The 21,926-nt window shown below is 40.3% G+C and overlaps 2 protein-coding genes across 7 annotated transcripts in view; both read left to right on the top strand.

The window, feature by feature from the left end:
- Positions 1 to 389: 389 nt before the first annotated feature.
- cunh10orf90 (chromosome unknown C10orf90 homolog) lies at positions 390 to 20,192 on the top strand. 6 transcript variants are annotated; one of them, XM_040038922.1, is made up of 12 exons: positions 390 to 827; positions 1,180 to 1,287; positions 1,406 to 2,173; positions 4,691 to 4,754; positions 6,981 to 7,072; positions 8,907 to 10,125; positions 13,145 to 13,297; positions 13,621 to 13,745; positions 14,116 to 14,287; positions 15,171 to 15,234; positions 16,281 to 16,368; positions 18,120 to 20,192. In XM_040038922.1, exons 3-12 carry the CDS (start codon positions 1,592 to 1,594, stop codon positions 18,156 to 18,158), a joined length of 2,598 nt encoding a protein of 865 aa, XP_039894856.1. In that variant the 5' UTR covers positions 390 to 827; positions 1,180 to 1,287; positions 1,406 to 1,591; the 3' UTR covers positions 18,159 to 20,192. The 6 variants fall into 6 exon arrangements, 5 of the variants coding, with proteins under 5 accessions (XP_039894856.1, XP_039894859.1, XP_039894858.1 ...); XM_040038921.1 differs by lacking the exon at positions 390 to 827 and having other exon boundaries at positions 856 to 1,287; XR_005696880.1 differs by lacking the exons at positions 390 to 827; positions 14,116 to 14,287 and having other exon boundaries at positions 853 to 1,287; positions 18,120 to 18,147.
- An 855-nt stretch (positions 20,193 to 21,047) lies between these two features.
- The window catches only part of LOC120737957 (disintegrin and metalloproteinase domain-containing protein 12-like), a 77,798-nt gene continuing 76,919 nt past the window's right edge, over positions 21,048 to 21,926 (top strand). The window contains exon 1 of the mRNA XM_040038920.1: positions 21,048 to 21,602. Within this exon, the coding sequence (XP_039894854.1) occupies positions 21,497 to 21,602 (106 nt within the window). The 5' untranslated portion in view covers positions 21,048 to 21,496. The remainder of the gene's footprint in view (positions 21,603 to 21,926) is intronic.

Raw genomic sequence — 21,926 nt, 5'->3', positions numbered from 1 at the left:
CAATTTATGATGACCCTACCACGGTTCACCATCCCACAAACACTTTTCTCCATCCCCTTTGCTTTCTCCCTCCTCTTCAGGTTGTCATATTAAAGTCGTGCCAGCAGAGGGGGCTGCCGCTTTCAGACTTCTTCGCCTATGAAAAAAGTTACCTTTCGTCTATCTGGTCAAATTCTGTCTTTTACTCAGTTGAGTTTTTCCATTTGTTTTCGTGTTATCTCCCAGGCTGAGCAGACAAAATTATGCAAATTGCTTCAAATCATTGCATTTTCATTCTACATGCGGCTTCTCAGCTTAAAAACGTTCCCTTAAAGCAGGCCATTGCAAATGATAGACATGACATCTCTGTCTTATCTCTGTCTTTTTTTTTATACATTTGGAAAATGTAATTCCACCCAGTGATACTGAGTTGTTTTGAAAGCCATGTAGGGACTGGTAATCCACCGAGAACAGTGAAATTCATTAAATGTCAAAGCGGGTGCCAGTTTTCTTTTCTTTTTCTGTTTTTTGTTGTTGGAAGAAGTTGCATCTTTGCAGATCTGCGTTTAAAGATTAAAGATGCCTCCTGAATAAAATCTGAAGCAAAATCCTTCTCCCAGCAAGTTTTCCCAACTTGTAAATATCCTTCTCTTGTGCATTGCGTGACATCATGTGGGTCACAGTTACTTACCCAAGAAACACTGGGCCATTTTAAGACAGTCTTGCTAAAGTCACATGGCTTGGATAGAAGCTTGAGGATAGCAATGCCTCATCATCAGCCACCAACCACGAGATCACAGGGAAGAGACGAAACAGGGGGAACTGAACAAAGAGGATTTGCCAAAGCAGTAAGTGAGTCGTGGATTAACATGGATAATCTGCTCATTAGTGATGTTCTATCATTTGAAAGGACTCTTGAATGTCAGGAAGTTTGCCTTTTAAAATATTGAATACTGTATTTGGCTTGCTGTAACCTAAAATCAGATGGTTTAATCCCTTCAAGATGAATGTTAACTTTGTTTAAATGGAGCTCTTGTTACGTCAGGCATCACATCAACAAGTGTTTGTTTTTCGGCCCGCCTCTCCCTCTGTCTCTTCCCATCTTCCTCTGTGTATTGGATGTTGAGCCCTTGTGTTCAGTAACTCTTTTGTCCTCCAAACATTCCCTTATACTGCTACTTGCTGCTTGGCTGGAGACAGTACCCGCTAGCACCTACTTTATATCAACAAAGGCAGTGTTTACTTCCTAAACACTAAAGAGTGAGAAGAACTGGATTCAAGTGAAAAAGGATTGTACGTCATTAACTGGTGAGTAACACCACCATCATGGAATGAAATTGATAATAACTGTTGTGAGTCTTATAACCTAAAATAATATATCTGAAACTCTAATTCTGAACATTGTTCTCATATGTTCTCAAAACAGGAACTGTGACAAAGATGACCTTGATCATTACTGTAACTGCTGATTCCTTGCAGTGCATTTCTAGGATGACTCTTGTCAAGAAGTCGGCTTGAGACGGGAGTTTCTCATTAATACCTCCACAGTAAACGGCTTTTGTTGAGGAGCTGGAACTTGAGAGCTGTGAGTGGTAACCTAAGCTCCAGAGGGATGACTCTCCGTAGGCCAGCTGCCCACCTAAGGAGGACTCCAGGTTGGAGGAGATCAGGAGATGAGTCCTACTGGGAGAGCTTGATGTCAGAAGGGCCCGCTGTTTCTCATCCACCACGTGCACCGCGGCCCCAGAGCGCCATTGAAGGTGGCCAGCTGGACAGCTGGCTAGAGCACCTGCAGGCTATGCAGAGCAAACTTAAAGCCCCAGCTCATAATCAGGCTCGAGGGTTCAATGACCGAACAACATCCATGCCTGTTCTGAACAAAGAGCCGACTGGACGTGCTTGGAGACACACGGGTTTTCCCTCTTTCAGCAGGGTCTCAGCTTCATGTGAGAGTTCAAGCCTATGTGACAGCTCGCTGGGCAGCCAGGAGTCCCTCCAGACTGGGGTTTTTTCACCTCCGGAGCGCAGAGGAAGCTGGGAGAGAGCCCATATCATGCAGGCTCCAGAAAAGGAACAAGCCGAACTTAGTTATCTTTCTCCAGTCAAAATTGGATGGCTGCCAATCCAAAGAAGAGTGATGATGGTTGCAGACACTTGCAACCAAAACCAATTTTTGGACCATGCTCCCGGCCATGTAAGACACATAACACCTGGTACAAAAAAAAACAAACGTTTGGTAATAGAATATTTTATGAAATTCTTTTATCTGCAGTTAAATTAGTGAGGACTGAAGAATGTAGAGAATTTGAGCAGTTGCACTCTGCACCTTTCTGGAAAACCAGTTAGAGTAACACAATTCTAAAACAAGCACTGGCAAAGATTTAGCTTGGATTTGGCTTTGGCAACATTTTGAATTGTGGGACTTTTGCATGTTAGTGTTGTGTATGCTCATGGAGTCTGAAGCTAAGTGTTTTGCAATGAAAGTGACGCTGCTTTGTGGCAGGCACTGTAGAGTAAAACACACAGAGTGCCACAGAGAGCCATTTGTAGTCAAGTCTCTGTTACCCAGGAAGAAGGCAGCGCTCTGGCATCCTTTGAAAACAGCTTACTCTGCAGGAACTCAGTGCATTCTCAAAAGGTTTACGACTCATTTGGAGCTATGTGCTCTGTGCCCAAAGAGAGAAGCAAGTCAATGTACAGAAATAATTTAATAGGAGCATCAGTGATCTGATAATATGGCTTTGAATTGATAAGTTGGTGTGCTGTAGAGATCTGACTGAACTGATGCATTAAGCAGATTCCTAGTGACTCCTGACTGATCAAAATGAGGCTGTTTATATTTTCAGTTGTTTCCACTCTAAAAAAAAAAAGCTCTGAATGATTGTGGTTAAAACTTAAAACTTTAAGGGAGATGTGCTTTATTTAGGAAAATAGATATAGAATATATAATAGAATAATAGAATAGTTAGACTGAAAACCAGAGGAATCAGCTAACCTGATATTGTCGGACAGACATGGACTAGCTATACCTTTTCCCTTTTCAGTCTTTCTGAGAAAACCTGTTAGCTAGAAGTTGGCTGCTGTGATAGCATCATATTTACCATGCAGGTCTTAGTCAGTATACAAAAATAGACATAGCCTCTTTGACTGAAAACATAAGCAACTTTGGAAGTGCTTTAAACATGGATCCTTTCTAATGGCCACTGGAAGCAAATCTTTTGCTAATGAGAATAAATCTGGGAAGTTTATGGGGAAAACAGACCGTTTTTTTGATCATCTTCCCAGTAAATATATTCCCGTTGAGCTTATGGTGTCATTTATTAGTTTGAAATCTTACTAAATATAACATGATGCACATTTTGAACATTTTGGCCACCATTAGCATCCAGAAGGACAATAAAGGTGGGTGTGCTTTAGAGCAGGTCTTCCTTGTTAGTGACACCTCACTTAAATTGTTAGTTAATATTAATCTCTGGCTTTCTTTTCATCTTCCTCCCATTGCCCCCCAACCAGGGATTTTCTCTCTACTATTGCAGGGTCTTTTCCTTACAATATAAAGTACCTTGAGGGGACTGCTGTTGTGATATAAATCAAACTGAACTGAACTACCCTATCAAAGCGCAGACAGATTAAAATCCACCTGACATAACATCTCTTTTGGAAAAGCTAAGATGCTAGCAGCCAAAACACTTCAAAAATGGGGCTTTGCCTTTTCCCACTCTTTTGAATGTATCAAACACTGACCGAAAAAAAAAATCTGTACTCCTAGACCAGTGGTTCTCAAAGTGGGGGGCAAGTTACCTGGCAGAAAGGTCGTGCGGAACTAATGTTTAGCATCGGAATCACTTTTATGGCGGAACAGAGAAATATGCGGCAGTTACGTTACTAATATGCGGATCCGCTGAAAAGCTGCAGCTGCGTGTGTAAGTCGCCAGCCGCAATAAAGAAGTGTACTAAAAAGTGCGTGCATGTGGTCGGGTCTGTCATGCATGCATGTCATTTACAGTGGTGCCGATACCCAGGACTGGGTCACTTGAGACCCGACCAATGTTCGCACTTTTCAGTACACTGCTTTATTGTAGCTTTTCAGGTACATCCTAAACACATCAACAACAACAGGACCTAGTTCATTCTGTTTTAAGCCGGCGAGGCGTGATTGGGGATGCCGCTCAGGTGAGTCCGCTCCCCCGCAGCCGCAGCACAGACCACGCCCCGCCCCGCCACAGCTCTGCAGTCAAAAACAGGCTCGCTGCAGCCACTAAGAGTGAATAGTATTAAACTCTCACTAAATTATATATTTTTCATCTCAAGTTCACACTTTTCTGGATTGCTTTTTTTTATAAGACTAAAACTGAACTTTATTTTTCCATGTTGGCAATTTTCACATTCTGTTTAACTTGTTCCATTTTTGCAGAAGTGGTGCAAACTAATGAAGCAGTCTAATGACAAAAGTTACAAATAGTTGTTTGAAATGAAAGTTGTTGGTTTAAAACAAAAAATACTGAAGGATTCATTGGGAATGAGTTTATTATCTAAATAAAGTTGCTGCTAGGCTTTTCTGTCATTGTTTTGTTTAGATGGGGCTGAAAATATTTCTTCGTGCCATGTGGGGAATGATGTAAAAAGTTTGAGAACCACTGTCCAAGACGGTTATTACTAATGTAATAATAGTTTTTTTGTAATTTCTCTGCCACACTCTTTCTTTTTCCAGCTGAAACTGAAACAACCCATCACTCCAACATTTCAGAAGAATCAAGCAACACCTAAGGCACAGAGTACGTATGCAATTTGCCACTTGTATAACAGATGGGCTTTCAGCTGAGTGTAGTAAAACAAAATTCAGTTATGCAAATCTATACATTATGCAAGTGTTATAACTGAAAACCATACATAAAATAAAAGATTTAAAAAATGTAAAGAGTAGGCTATTTGTCTGTCACCAAGAAACGTAATTAATGGCACAATAAATATGGTCATAGGGTAACTATAGGGGCTGGGTTAGCTAGGAGGAGAACAAGAGCTTATTTCAGGGCTGACTTGCCACACAGTTTACTTGCCTGTAATCAGCTCCTTGCAGCAGTGTTGCCCCTGTCCTTTTTCAAATGTTCCACACCGACTGGCTGGATGATCACTTTAAACGACATCTTCTAAAACAAAGTCAATTTCAAGAACAACTGATCGTGACTGTTGTGCCACGGTGTTCTGGCAGTATTGCAGGCAAAGGAAATGGGCACTATTAGGCCTGAAAAGCTGATGAAAAAGAGGTAGGGGCTGGCATGGAAACGAAAGGGCAGAAAGATAAGACTGAGAGATGCTGACTGACTGGAAAAGTGGCCGTGTTAATCTTTAAGCATGACATCTAGCTCCATCTGGATTTGATCTGAGGTTTGATCTTTCAGCCTTGTTCTTGTTTATACATAGATTATCCTGACAGGGCTCAGGCTCAGAAATCAAAGTAATCCATTCATGACTTTGATAGACAGCATATTTTCAAAGATAAGTAAACCTCATTAATATCTTATAAAGGCCTAATTAAACTGTGCCGATTAAGGTGGCATGACATTTTGTATTTATTATTATTAACCATTTTCAAATAGTCTTTGATATAGGTTAGATCGCCTTTTCACAATCCAGCTGATATTTACCGTTTAGTTATAATTTCTGTGCAACACATACTTTTTCTAGAAAAACTGCATTTAACACACGGCTTTTCCCAAGGTTTTCTGAAAACAATAATAATTACCTCTCAATTAAATAGTCCATAAATATAGTTCAGTTGAACAAAATAATAAATAGTCAGGTGCACACAATGGCCGAACTCAACATCAATCACCACCAGTGAGTTGAAACAGGAAGCAACTATCTCTATGAAGGTCTGCATCCAAATTTGTTTTATTGCTAGTCACTTTTGCTCAGCCGCCAGTGGATTTAAGTACACAATTTCACACCTGAAACCAAATGAATTTTAAATCGCAGTTATTCCAATAAGAATCAACTCAGTTGCGCTGGAATTAGAAAATGTATTTCTCGTTATTTTTTCTCTGTCTCTCTTTCTGGTTGTTGCTGACAACAGAACAAGCAGAAGTAGTTTTAATCAGAGCTGAGGTCTCATTGCAGACATTTAGTGCCCTCTGCCTCCATAAAAGTCACATTTAACAAACTTGAAATGGTCTGGTGTTAATGAGCAAATGATAATAAAAATTGGATTGTGTGCTTCAAGGGCCTTCGTGTTTGGACAGGGTGGTTAATTTTCACCCTGCTCACACTTACTTTTTCGATAAAACTCATGAGGATGATGAATAAATTGGGAGGGCGGGAACTCCAGATGGGTATTTGCCATATGGCCTTGCTTCTTTATTTTCCTCTGGGATATTAAGGTCAGCTGTTGATTCAGGGAAATGGCAATTTGAGCTCAGCTAGTAGAGGTAATGAGAGAAGCTTTTCAGGGTGTTGGGGTGGGGGCTTTCTACAGACAGAAAAAAGCTATGTAATGATTAAAGCAGGTGAAAGGAGGCGTTAGAAGGGCCAAAGTCCTTTAGGAAGTCGGAAGACATTTGTCTTTAGGTCTAATCTTGTTTGCAAAGCTCTGCAATTTTCACCTGCGCTCTCATTTTCTCCCTCAAACTGAAAAAAAAGAAGAAACCCAATACAGATTACACGCACAAGGGTTATCCCAAAGTGAGAGCATGTTACCATGGTAACAGCAGCAGGTGGAAACGCAGTCAGGGTGGCAGTCAGGGCTGAGAGGCAGACCAGTCAAGTTGCTGTGTCTCCTGGGTAAGGAGACAAGTGACTCTGGGGTGGTGCTAAATTCACTTTGCTGTGCCAGTGTCAATTATTGACAGTGTCAACATTGCTCTACAGTCACAGGAATGGATGACTTGCATGTTTGTGTGTGGCAAAGACAGAGAAAGAGAGAGAGAGTGCGGGCGAGTTAGGACGTGAGAGTATGTGTTGCAGAGACTGTGACAGTGGATCATTTGTTTTGCCTTGATACACAGATGCAGAGGTGGAGAGAAGTCACGCCGCTGCCACTGCTCTGGGTGTGAAGACGTGGCAGACACCTGATCAAGGCGCTCCTGTTATTAAACAGGTAACTGATAACAGGTTTTGAAATATAAAGTACCACATAGGTTAGGAGACAGTTTTACAAAGGAAGGATATGATGATGATTGTTATTATTGGGCCCATTTATGGCTGGAGATGCAAGGTATTTCTTTTTATATAATGAAGTTTTGTTGTTGTTGTTATCATGCTCACTTTTGCTCTTTTGCTTAAACCAGAATCTCCCATTTCTAACCAGGATTGGCTATATACAAACAGCAATGTATATATATATATATATATATATATATATATATATATATATATATATATATATATATAGAGAGAGAGAGAGAGAGAGAGAGATAGATAGATATTGTTGTTGTTGTTTTTTAACCTTTATTTAACCAGGAAGTATCTCTCGCAAGATCTCTTGCAAGACTGTACTAGGCCTGACATATAAGAGAAATAACATTTTTACATAAATAACATTTTTTTCTAATGGCAGGAGAAACTAGATTATAGAATTAATCCCTTAAAGGATTTCTAAAGCTAATTTATTGAACTAGAGCTTAAAAACAGACAAATAAATGGAACAGTGGAAGGAGAGAGAAAGAGAGAGAGAGAAATGGTTGCAGTCTACAAATAGTATCTGACTTGATCAAGACAAAGTTAAGAATGAATGTCATGAAGTGATCTCTTTGTTCTATGGATCTATAAAGTTGTGCTAGATGCTTTTTCTTTCTGGCAAATTGTTTTGTTTTTCCTTAAAATTCAGCCATAGAGTGCAATCGCTATAGTCACTTCAAATCAGGTAAAAACTCCCCAACATTGTAGATAATAATCCTGTGGCACAACAAACCCCTATGAGAAACCACTTGCCAACAGTGAGGAGAAATAAAAACTTCCTTTCAGCAGAAATTTCTGGCTGCTGAAGCCACAAGTTATTGCTAAACCAGACTCTGGGAAGGTGTCATCTGCTGTGACTAGTTAGAGTGAGGGGGAAGCAAAGAAAAGAATGAAATCCAAAGATACAACAAACAATATAGGTAGAAACAGTCAGCAGGTTGTTTAGGCCCATAACAACAAATCAGGAACATGAAGCTGTGGATTCAGTTAAACCTGCAGAAAATACAGGAAGGGAAAGAACACAGAGGACAAAAGCACATACTACAGAAGAGAGAAGGCACAGTAATGTCATAAGGAAACCAAGGTTAACACAGTTTAACATGTAGTCTTTACAAACACAGCACAAAATCATGGTCAAAGCAGTGGTGTGGACTTCCTTAAAAGACAACTGAAATGGCTAAACTCCTTTATGGTTTATGCACCTTTGATAAACGAGGGAGATATGTCTTATCATTTAAAAGAGGGACATATCAGTGTTTCTCCATGCTCCATAAACACCATCAGAATGCTCCAGCCTAAGGACCAGAATCTTTGCTTTTCGCCTGTTGAGGATAGAGTCTCATTGTTATTCTGTGAGGGATAAGTCACGCTGTGTGCTGGCTTTGCCTGCTGCTGCTTCCATTGCCACTGGGGCATTTAGTGTGTCAAGCATGGGGAGAGTCATCTGACTAAAGAACAAACAGCAAAGCCCTGAAGAAAGACAAGACAGTTGACCTGTTGTTGAAATGTAATATTAGAAAGATGTCATGTTGTCAATATTTTATGCCAAGTTATGTTTCATTTTCTCCATATGCCACTTAAAAGCAGCAGCACAGACTGAATGTAGATGAATGGGAAGCACGTGTTTTAATGTGTATATGTATGACAAATCATTAACCATAAGACATCATCAACAACAGTAGGGTAGGACTGGGTTTTCATATATAATTAAAAAAATGTTATCACATAAAATCTCATTTGTCCACACGCTGTAGGTGCCAGAAAAGCCTAGCTTTCCTGCTAATGAAGGGGACAGACCTGTCGGCTGGCAAGCTCTGAGAAGGGGCTGGAATACCAACAGGGTGTCAGCTTTCCCTGGAGGCAGTAAGACCATTGAGCTCCCCACAGGGACCAACTCAGACCCTAATAGGAAATCCCTTTTGATGCAAACAGCCAGCACAGAGGCCCTCAGGCATCCTCTGCTGAATCGCACAACTTCTGCAACAGGCAATAGTCCGCAACCTTCAGACATACAGACAAACTCCGCTGTGGGAATCTTCATCCCTCAAAACAAACCTGGCTTCTCCTCCATCACCATCTCCTCCAGAAAAGTGAGCAGAACAGCTAGTCTACCTGGCTCTGATACCAGCAACCACTCTTCCCAGTCACGTGAGTCTCCTTCTCCACAGCCCATGGACCACCAGCCCATGGACCCAAACTCCAGGCATTTAACAGTGCAACGGAAAGCCACTATAGTCAAAGTAACAGAGAAAAGGGTGATTTCAAGTCCTGTATCAAACACAAACACAGCACGGACACCACCGGGAAGCAATGGTCTGGACACAGTGGTCCACAGAAGGAAGGCCACCATCATCAAAGTGACAGAACACAGAGAAAGCTACAGTCCAGGCAGACTGAGGGCCAAACACCCAGAGTATAGACACAGCTATAGTGAGGGAACATATATGGGCAACAACACATGGAGTCAGGAAAATCATTCACAAAATAATGAACAACCTTCTTATCGTCATCTGAATTTTATCCCAAACTCTGCAGCACCAAATACATATACTTCAGATCCAGAGAAAAATGGCTCGCGGCACAGATCCACACTGAGCCTTTTCCTAAACAACCCTCCTGGTGTAGCAGCACCCACATCCTCAGAGATTTCTCCAAAGCCTGTTGGACAGCGATCGGGGAGGCTGCACAGACCACTGAGCTGGTATGGCAATGTGATTGGACACACTGAGACAAGCAAGGAGAATTTGACACAACCATCTGCCAGGAAATGGAGCGCTGGACTTCCAAAAGAGACTGATGTCAACCCTTTGAACTCGGACAATAGTTTCATCAGTCCTGGAAAAGCAGTGAAAAGACCAGGTCAGCTTGTGGCAGAGACACTCAAGTCAAAGGCCGGTGAAAAAGAAAGATTGCCTCTACCAAAAAGCACTTTGCAGGCAGAGTCCTCCAGTCTGACTCTCATCAAGGCCCCGGGTAGGTTTCTCTGTCCCACTTTGGGAGCCTTCTTGTCAGCACACATACTCCCTCAGTCTCTGATCTCCATTTTCAAAGGATGGCAATGTCTAAATATGCACTTCCTTTGTGCCATTTGTGTGTTCTAGCTTGAAGTTATTACACACCCGCCTAGGTTTGATACAGTCTTTTAACTTTTGATGTTTTATAGGCATTATTAGATTGCAATGATATTACTTCTTGATCTGCTGACACGAGCCCAATTGTCACTCACGGAAGATGTCTTCGCCTGTGTCGAGCAACATCAGCTAGACGCAAAGGTGCCCATCAGCACCTAGATATGCATTCTCATTTTCACCTTTTTTTCATTTTCCCACGCAGGCCTTTGCATGCATAATCTATTCCTGCCCCCCTTTCACTGGCAGCACAGGGAAGGAAGGGAAATCACAAGCTGCTAAACATGGTGAAAATAAGGTATTAGAATGTGTTAGAATCTGGTTTGGCGTTAAAGCCCTGCAATGCAGCAGTTCTATTTGTATGTGTTTCTTTGCGCTAATCAGGTTGTGGGGACACAAATCTGTTCACACAGTAATATTGTGGGGACTCGGGCCATCTGGGTGCCCAAAATAAGTCTTAAAAGTTTTCTGCTTACTTTAAAATAGATCTAACATGCATTTTCTCACCTTCTGTCATATTTACAGTTCTGTGCAATAGTCTTACCCCATCGCCGTTTCTTTATATGCTCAGAAAATAGGAAATAGGTGCAGTGACTTTTTGACAACATACATGGAAAAAAGGATGTAAGGCAAAAACAGAGTCTGTAAAATTGTAACAAGCCTGAAAGCCAATATGTGGTATGACTACTTTTATTCTTCAGCACAGCCTGAACTCTCTCAGACAAGCTTTCTTGTCATTTCTTTAAGTGGTCTTCTGGAAGAGTTTTCTGCAAGGCTTCTTGAAGGGCATTCAAAGATCTTCTTTGGATATTGGCCGCATTTTGTTCTGTTACCTGTCAAGATTAGAGATGGGACTCCATAAGAATTTAGGGATTCTGATTCCATTATTGATATCACTTATCAATGCGATTCCTTATTAATTCTCTTATCGATTCTCGTTGGGATCTCACTGGCTCCAAGTAACCACCATTGCTAAGCAGCAATAAATAAATTACATTCATGCAAATTAATTGCATGCTGTGGGTCCAATGTTTGTGCATGTTTGTTGAAGTATTTCCCCTCTTTGTTGTGATCAGTGTCAGGAGTCGTTATTCAAAAAAGTAATTACACATACTTAAAAGTAATGCAGTACGTTACTTAATTACTACCAGGTTTATGTTACTCTGAAAAATTGAAACAAACTGTCTCATAATCAACATTTCACGATATAAATTTGAGGCAATAACCCCCACAAACCAACACAAATCCCCAATTAGGACACACAACTTTAGTATCTTTCTCTCAGTAGAATACAAAGCTGGCCGCACAAAACAATGACAAAAATCAGCACAAAAAAGAGATCAACACATTGATTCTGCGTTAGAAACACGAGCAGGTAAAAGGCGGCTGCAGTCTGACTGCTCATCTGTTTATTATTTGTTGAAGTTCAGGGTTTGGCTGCTGGGGTCTATATTCATTCAGCTTTCACTTTGGGATCTTGGCTAGGTTAGCGTTAGCTATCTGTGCAGTTGCTTGCAGAGAACCAAAGTTGTGTTAGCCGCATAATGCGTTTTTTTCTGGCCTGGGTGCAGTTTTCCACTTTACCATTTATCACTGACGGCATATATGATGACTCTTCAGCGAACAGCAGGTCCTGTGTGAGGTCTTTGGTGATTCTTTTTCCTATTTCTAAGGTCATGACTTGCAGATACTACTGGAAATTGGGTTTTTTTTAGCCTAGCATTCCTTTTTGTTTTGGTTTCCTCAAATTCTTTTTAAGGACACACTGCACAACATTCAGAAATAGACAAAGTTTTTGGGTAGCAGCGCTTCAGGAATATCTTGTTGTTGCAAAAAATAATATTTTATGCCAGTCAAACTGTGTTATCGTTGTCATTTTTCATAGCTTCAGCAAACAAAGGAGAAATACTATGTTTTTGACAGGCTGCCTGCCAGTGACAAATTGCCTAAAGATCCTATTCAAAATTAATTCTTTGCTAAGTTGTCTGTTATGTGTAGACACAGCACTGGTTTATCCATTGAGTTATGTGTATTTTTTACTCCTTAAATGATTAATAGATCAATTTTAAGTGGCTTAACAAACAAAAAAAAGCAAAAAAACCCCCACAAGGACTGGACTGAAAGTGAGTGAAGAGCAGTCAATCTCAAAAGAAAAACATTTGAAAGAACTATTGTGCAAGGCCACTTTAAAAAGATTACAAGAAAACTCTGGCTTCTCAGAAGAAAAAGATAAAGAAATGATTGGTGGGTCAATACTTTTACACAGTGCTGTATGCACACAGAGAGATGGATACTACTACTAAATAAATATTGCCACTAAAGTTTTGAATAATGAAGCTAAAGTTGTTACAAGTAATCTATACGAGCCAAAAGCTTTGTCCTCACACTGATTCTAATTCCTTTCTGCCTGTAGCATTGTATTAGATCCAAAAAATATTCTTGGTAAAAAAGCAAATAAGTGTATTTTCCAAAAATCTCAAAATTTCAAGTTAAGTCTTCACAGTGTGCAGTTGTTAAAAGACTCACCTGAAGCTATCTTTTGGAAAATCTGAATATCCAGGTGAATAAGTAAGAAGATCAGGGAGTCTTCTGCTGAGAAACTGTGTTTCTTGATTCATGATGTCTTTTCTCTGTGTGAAATTATTAATTATTCTTTAATCACATTCATTAAGAGTGTCATCAATTAATTACAAGGCCCTAGGCAACATCATTTAAATTCAACGTTTGTTACAGTCAACCACCAAATGAGGCAGGATATTATACAGTGCAGAAATCTGCACCGAAGCAGGAATGATAGCTCCGAAACAGCCACTGTCAATGTTTTACTCACTCTTCAGTTACATCAAAGCCCTTTTGGATTTCAGATCCCCACTCCCAACAGTCTCCAGAGGAAGTGACTGCCCTCAATGCGGCTGCGATCATAGCAAATATCAAACTCCAAAGACAACTTAGTAAGAAGAAAAAACCAAGTGGCGATTCTGAAACGGATTCCACTGCATCACCCCAGGGAAATTCTGGTATTATTACTTCTCTCTTCCTCTAATTATATATATATACTCATAATACTCACTGTGTAAAGCGTTTATCTTCATTACAATAAAGTAAAACTATTGGTGGTTCAACATTTTCCCCCCACACCTATACATCCTTAATTTAATCAATACTAATATGGTAAAATTCCTTGACTTTTACATACTATGCCAATCTGGTTCACTCCAGTAATTAATATGTCATGGAGACCCAGGGGGCTCCCGAGGAACTGTGCATTGAAGTCAGGCATGTGAAGCTAAGCCATGTGTACATGAAAACACAAAGTAGTTGATTTCCTCTGTCTTGATAGTGACAGATGAGGGAGAGCGTGCAAAGCAGCATCCTAATCACGGCCGACGCCTCAACCGGCCTCATGCTGAATTTGTTCCACTGAGTCTAGATGCTGAACAGTCATCTGAAGCTGTTTCTCTTCAGGTGAGTTTATTTTCTGTGCTAATAAAACAATTTTGAAAAATTGATTTCATTTTCTAAATAAAAAGTCCAGAGCCACAGTGTAACCAGCCAGAGTAACTTCCCTCTCCTAAGAGTTTTTGTTTTAGGTTTACAGAACTCACAAGGCAAAACTAGCCAGTGTTTTCTTATAAAGGTTCCAAAAACAATATAAAGAAACCACTGTAATACAATTCAATATCAACAAAAAAGAATGACATATTTATACTGGCTTTAGGGTTTTTTTTTTCCACGACATGCCTCACCGTGTATGCTCAGGTGCACGGGGAGTTTGAAACAAGGGTTGTGCTTAAATGTTTTCTCAAGAAGAGCAATGTATTTGTGGTTTTGGCAGGACGCGTTGCAGAGGTCTAGACCAGACTTCATTAGTCGTTCCCAAGGTAGAGTGCGAGAGCTGGAGCGAAAGGCACAGGAGAGAAGGAAACTGTCAAATTCAGTAGGCCCACAGTTGGAGAAGGCACCCAGGCAGAGGAGAGCTCTCAGCACTGGGTCTACCTCTCTGAACGGTAATGCGCTAGCAGCCAGCCTCACCTCTTGTCTCCAGTGTGCTGTCCATTGTTTCTGTGCAGCTGCAGTGGCTTTTTGCCACACGACTAATCATACACGGATACAGATTTAGACAAAAAAGGGGGGCAAAGGGGTGTTTGTCAGTCAGTGCTGTTTTTCTGAATTCGTGAAAATATTTCTTTTCTAATTAAAGTTAATGATAATATCTCCAAATATTTCCAAATCCACTACAATCAACAACAACCAGCAAATATTACATTAAGATTTTGCAGTAGCTTTTTCAGGAATTGTTTAATTGAAATTATGAAATGAAAAACCTGGATAAGTACGTTTAATAACATAGATAAAATGTTAAAGTAGCTTAATACATCTTATGGATTACATAACAGACTGATATCCTAAAGTAAATCACCCTGATACACTTTATTACATTTTCTTTTCTTTTGAATGTAGTTAAAGGTTTTGGAAACAGAAAGTGGCACACCTGGTGAAACTTTGACTAAATATAATAAAAGCAACCTGAAGTAAGATGTTAAATAAATGGTTTTAAAGACTTAACAGAGATTTTATGGCTCTCTCTGCCCTCTACAGGCTACAACAGAAAGGTGCACCAATGTCAAAATACCAGCTGAGAAATCAAAATGATCAGTGGTGTAATTACAAATGCCCTGCAGAATGTGACAGGTGCAAATGTGATGGTGCAAAGTGCCTTAAGAAACAAAAAGAGAAGGTTACATACTTTTTAAAAAAAAGATAATCTTATATGTTCAAATTCAATGTGACATTTTTTATGTTCAAACAAAAAGGAAGTGTTTTGTCTATTCCAACTTGTGTAAAAGAAAGACTGACTGCAATGCTTTGCCCTTGTGTGTGTGTTTCTAGGTAACCTTTTCACTCACAGAGACAGAGCATTTTCTAGGAAAGACATGCAGCCCAGATCCAAGTTGTGAGCGCCATCTATGTTTTTACTTTGGCTCACTATCAGATGCTTTTACTTTTTAGGCTTGTATCACTCCTGCATGCCTAGGCAGAGCTCTCCTCAGTGACATCTCCCTACAAATATGCTGTTCTTATCTTCTCTGTCGAAACTTTTGTGCATTTTTTCCTTAGGCTTTGTCTTATCTTCCTGGCAAACTCACAAAAAATTAACAAGCTGACATAGTTATATACATATAATACTGAACAGATGTTTTTGCACCACCCCTTTTTCATTTATATATGTATATATATTTCTGCTGAGCCACTTAACAGTGACCTATGAATCACTGAAGCTTCGAAGAGGCACTTCAAGGTATACCTTCGAGGAATAAACCAGTGTCGACACATAAGAGCCAACTTAGCCAACCAATTTTGAAATGTGTCTTGAAGCACTTTGTTACTAAAAGCCTGTGGAGGCTCTGGCTTGCAGGCAGTGCTTTTAGGTTGGGAATCTTGTCAAATTATGTCATCCCACTAAATTTTGATCCAAAAAACCAATACCATCTGTAAAGCGTCTCATTAGAAACAGCTTCATTTTCAGGATGACAATGATCTTAAACACACTGCTAATGCAGTAAAGGCCTACCTGGGCAGGTTGGCAGTCTGTGGCAGGGTCAAAACAGAGCAACAGACAACCATTTGCACCTTTGACCAGTTTAGAATCAAAATTAACCTTACCCCACTAACTGTATATTTGGACTGTGGGAAGCCAGAATACCCGCATATAAGTGTGACCCCCCCAGGGACACATTTAAACTCCACGCAGAAAAGTTCTGGACAGAGGTTGGATTCAAACCCAGAGTGCTAACCACTATGCTATTGTGCTGCCAATGTGGCACATGTTTGTGTAAATCTTCAATAAAATTTCCGATTTTGCTACCAAATAATGACGAAATAAGGGGGTGGCTCAAGACTTTTGCACAGTAATATAGTTCCTAATAAATGTTTTAGGTTTTTTTTTTTTTTGAGAACCGCAGATTCCAGATCTAAAACACCATTTTTATTTTTGTACAGGACACCTGCAGATCTCAAGAGACAAAAAGAAGAAGAAAGGAGGGAGGTCAGTTTGAACAACAGATATCGAGCTGAGCTTTACAAAAAGGTAAATCCTCTACCTATTTTTCACAAAACAATCACAAATGAATCTATCAACTAAAAAAAAATGTTTAAAAATCAAAGTGACTTGATTTCTGTTCAGGAACGCAAGAGAATAAATGTAATTTGACATCTTAACCAAAAAATAACAACGTGCTTTACTTTTTTCTGCTTTTTTGTAAAACAGTACATTTTAAAGTTTGTGGATAACAACAATAGGCAAATAAAAGATGATCAGTTAATGAGACAACTCCACCTAACATGAGTTCAAACCATCTAATTCTAGTTGTCATCTCATTAAATATCAGCACCAGACGTTGTTACAAACACATATTTAGGTAGAACTTACGTTATCAAATCATTGAACATGGAGAATAAAGCAAATAACTCCTGTCTGGTAGGAGAACATTAATAGCATGTATGACCCACAGGCAATTGAGCAAGTAATAACACACCTTTCCCTTACAGCTCAATTAAACCTTGGAAAGAGTGAAACATTTTTGCAGTAATGGCAAACACTTAAGGGTTTCTATGTTAATAATGCAGCCTTGTCTCTCTTCAGAACGATGCCGCTGTTGAAAATAATGCAGTAAAGTGGGCACGTAATCCATTATAATTAGCTGAAAAAAATGGATTTGAGTGGGTCGCACGAGGCTGAGTTTAAAGGACTTTTTTGATGCAAATATCAGGGGCATATCACATGGACAGCCTTTATTCTATTCTCTTGTGGGGCCCTAATATCAAATTATAACAGATAAAAAGACCCACAGTTACTGATAAGGTTTGTCATTTGCTTTTGGAGGTCTGGACAATGTTTTGGTTTGTTTTGAAGTAGAAAATTACACTTTAGTTATTGCATGATCCACCAAATATTCAGTGTTGCAATAAAAATCTAGCTATAGGGAGAAATATCTACTTTTAAATGGTTTACCTTTCAATTTTATACAGTTTTTAGAGCACTAGCTTCAAGCATGTAGCAATGTAAAAAATTCTTTACATAATTAAATGTCTGCTCTGATTGTTTACAGCGAGACCTACAATAGACTGACTTTTTACGCCATTGCATGATTACTTAAACTTTCCTTTACACTTATTTTCCACTAGAGGGCGATGCTGCCTAACTTTTCTATTTTCTTGCACGCCTGCAAAAGGTTCCGTGAGAAAACCCGATCTTAAAAAACACACTTCAGAGGCATATTTGTCATGTTTAGCGATTGCTAGCGAGCATTCCTTTTTTGCCATTTTATAGTCAATAATTCTGACCTTCTATAGAAGTGAGTTTGATTTAGAGGAACTGTAGTCTCTCTTTCTCACCCTGCACCCCACACCCTGCCTCTCATTATGAAGAGAGACTGTGAACAGTCTCATTGTGCTGAGTGTATGAGCCCGTGTTCCTCATGAAACAAAAGGCCCTTTAGTGGCAGAGAAATCCACAGCGCAGTGCCACCATTCAGCCGAGCCTGCAGACAGAGTGGGTGCCCACACACAGCTGCTCCTCCCACACTGCTGCTATGGCAGATAATGCAGGGAAGAAGGGCTATGATGCCAGAAGATCCAGCGGGTCTTGAAAAAGGAGCTGGAAAGCTTAACAGTTTGGGTGAGAGGGTGCCATGTACCAGGAATCGGTCCTGTTTCTGCACATGACCTCTGAAGATTAAGGAGCATGCTAGGAGACTTTTGTCTGGACCTGATTTGTTGTCTGTATATAGCCTTTATTTTGTGATATGCGTCAGCCACTTGTGTGTTTTCTTGTTACAGAAACTGCTGGATCAACTTCTTCAAAGGAGCAACAACTAAACAACTGAACACATGGATGAAGATGTAGAGAAAGGCATAAAAGACTGAGACAGTGAACTTTGCCCTTTGTCAGTTTAGTTTATTATTTTTCTAGAACCTGTCTTCTTATGTGGATTAAAAACATATATTCCCATACAAAGTAAAAAAAAGACATTTAACCTTAATGCAAATTTATTACACTTCCTGATCAAACAATATGTAGTAAGCAAAATCAGCATATCTCACTATGTGACCTTATCACAGATAAATCCAATTACATATTTGTTCATTCTTTTGCTCTTCTATGCAAATCTGGGAAGGATGTCTTTCTGTGCTTGCTTAAAACACGTTAAACTGCTTGAAAAGCGAGCAGTGAACACACTCGGACAGGGTCCTTATGGATTCTAGAAACATCTTCAAATCAGCAGTGCCTGCTGTTTAAATGACCTTTCTATGCTCTGTCACATGGTTGTCCTAGCCCCCCTTGTGGTATGCAATTTCAAATAAAGGTTGTTGAAGGTCGAAAGTATGAAATCATGTCTGGACAGTCTGTTGTGGTTTTAATCAAACATCAGCCTCGCCGATATGGTTTCGATTAACTTCTGTTTATGCAGTTTGTTGTCTTGTTTGCACTTGATTGCAAGCTGCCTTTGTTTTGAGACTACTCCATGTAATTGGATGCAGAACAAGCGTCTCACTGTAGCAGTGGCGTCTTCTGACAGTCACTTTCACATGATACCATGTGATGTGAAGCAGCGATGTAAGACAAAATCATCCATTATGCTTCACAGTCCAATCCGGGACAGTCTTTATCCGTCGTCTTCATTTAACATCCAATGCTGAAAGAAACGTGAAGTGAGCTCTGCCACCATTCGATGCCAGATGGAGGAATGTGACCTCTTTACAGTGGAAGCCCCCCCTGTTAATGGACAGTTCAACTGAATGGAGCCTTTGTCTCTGTCATTGTGTCATGATGGACCAAGCCTCGCTGTTGCATATTCAAATTTGTGTGTTTTGATCCAGAATGAATATGCAGTGAGCGAGGGGTGTTGCACAACAACGTGATGATTCTGGGTAAAGCAATGTGTCAATATTTATTTTTAGAACAACAGACAACAGAGCAGAAGATCTTCTCATTACTCTCAATTGTCATTTTTCCCTCATTTGTCTTTAGGTTTGTGCTCCTCCGTAGTCCAGTCGTTTCATCCGTTGTAATTTTCATTGGTGTGTAGAGAAAACAGATGGTTGCTACTATTTTTATAAACCTATTTTCATGTCTGTACAGTTGCATGTGTGGGTGTATTTGGACAGTGGGAGTGCGTTAATAACACCATTCATGGTGCACAATGATAATAATTTGAGACTAGAAGGACACTTGTGTACCATGGATGTTCTTTAAAGAAGATAATTGATCGCATGCATGAGGCCTTAGTCAAAGATTACCTTATTTTACCCTTGCAACTGAGTGTGTGCGTATAAAAATAGCCGTTATGAAATTATTCACACATCAACTGACTCTTATTTGATTCTACATTTATGTGTTTTATATCTGAACAACTTTTGTGTTTCAACTTTTGTAAATGTGCTTTGGGAAGTGAAATTCTTTTCCATTTTGTTTCTCCCAAAATCGTTTTCTCATTGTTGCATAGGTAAGATGGAAGGACGTTCATTAATCATCTGTTCTAGCACACCAACAGAGAGCCCTGCTCTGCAAGCACCCCTTGGTTCTTAAAAAGCAAGCAGAGTGCTCCTCAGTATTCATTTATTTCCATGTTTCATCTTGGAGGCAGAGTTTTGAGAGGTTTCTGTGTGAGGGTGTATGCTTTCACACTGCGTTAAGATAACAAGTGGATACGGCGCAGTGACTTTACCTTAAGCCTTAATGCTGGAAGCATGCTGGAGCCCTACCTGAAATGCTAAACAACCCGATGCGGCGCACTGCAGAGTGCACATCGCGAAAAGCATAATTGAGCAGAGCGCTTTGGGTCTATCAGATGGCTTTCTGGCATTTTAAAATGTAAATGTGATGAAGTAAAACCACTTTTTTGTGGCATGCGCACGAGTGAGTCTGTTTTTTTTTTCTGGCTGAGTAACAAGTAATTGATTTACCTTATAACACCTTCCCAGGGAGGCTATAGTCAAATGTGGCCTTAGTGTGTGCTGGTCTGTTAAGCTCCCTGGGTGAAGTTGATCAAGGAATACCAGGAAAGAGGAATGAAATAACCTGGTTTACCTTCAGAATAAAAGGGTGTCTACGTCTACAGCAACGAACGGTGGGCAAGAGAGGTGAAGAAGAGAGTGCAGGCAGGTAGGAGTGGGTGGGGACCAGTGTCAGGGGCGATTTGCGACAGAAAGATAATAGTCCCAATAGGTTGGGAGTGACCAGAACTGACAAGACTAAAAATGAGTATTGGGACACCTCAAGTTGAACGGTTTGGAGACAAAGTTAGAAGCATGGCTGAGATGGTTTGGACATGTGCGGGGGATGGATTGTGGATAAACTGGGCAAAGGATGTTGGAGCTGCCAGGTAGGAGGAAAACAGGAAGAGTACAGAGAAGATGCAGGGGGTTGGGGTGACACAAGAGGATGCTAGGGTGAGATGGGGGCCGATGATTCACGATAATTAAGAACTTCAAAATAAAACCTTATAATATCTCCCAGCATGTGCACTTGCCAGACTTATGCTTTAACAAATGCATACAAAATTGGTTAAATTGGATTCATGCAGGTTTTGCTGTAGCTTTTGGAACACACTGTGTTCAAAAGGATGGCTTTAAATGAAACTTGAGGATATAAATCCAGTAAATTTTTTCCATCAAAAGAATCGATTTTGCCCTAAATTATTTATTTATTCTCCATGGAACTGTTGCCTTCTTGTTGAAAAATGGGACCGGAAATTGCTTCTTTTTTGCGTCTAACTTGACAGCCTGGTTGCCATTTGTGTGCCCTGGCGGTGGCTTTAGGACCTCGCGGAGCGCATCATTGAAGCACATGGTCGCTACTCATAAGACAACACTCCTCGCCAGTAATTGCTGTGGAATTGATGTCATTCCAGTGGGGCGACTGAGAGACAGCAGCGGCTCGTGCCTTTGTCAATATTTCCATCGCTCTCCACAGTTTTTACTTACGCGCGAGCGGCTTCGCACTTGGACATCTTTGAATGGGGACGAAGTGAGTGGACTCGAATCAGCTGTCTTTGGGATTTCCTAAAGCACCGGTCATATACTTGATCACATTTCAGGAAGTCGTTTCATTTGTGGGGAGGCTCTTGCACATCAGCTGTTGTTGGACTGGAACTGTATGATGGTTGCGCTGCAGTGAAAGACAGTTGGCTAGTCCCCCTCCACGCTTCAGCATCATGAACCCCGAGAGCTGGAGTGTGAAGTTTGTTATTTTGACAGCACTTCAGGCTTTAACTGTCACTTTGTCGGTGTGTGACAGGATGCTCTTAAAATCTGTCAAAGGTAAGAAGGGGAAAGAAGGGGTCTTGCCATATGTTGCCAGGGAGGGTATACTGAAAGTCCGTGCGTAAAAGTAGCAGATTATTTTCCTGTGTTTTCTTTTAAACGCGAAGAAAAAGCTTTTTTTTTTTTGTCAGTTTAAATGACCCTGTAGCATCCGTCTATATGCACTGTGTTTCTTGTGTATATGTTTTTCCGATTCATTCTGTTCTTCATTCGTGTCTCCCTTTTGGCAGCGTGGGATACATCGTGTTTTATATATGCAGCTGTTAGTTGCTACATCAGACCTACAGATATGTAACACATGCTGGGGTGCAGGGATACATC

This window comes from Simochromis diagramma, unplaced genomic scaffold (genome assembly GCF_900408965.1).
Source record: "Simochromis diagramma unplaced genomic scaffold, fSimDia1.1 OVJJ01000402.1, whole genome shotgun sequence".
NCBI classification, from domain to species: domain Eukaryota; kingdom Metazoa; phylum Chordata; class Actinopteri; order Cichliformes; family Cichlidae; genus Simochromis; species Simochromis diagramma.
The sequence above is the reverse complement of the archived record's forward strand: the minus strand, read 5'-3'. Positions and strand labels throughout refer to the sequence as shown.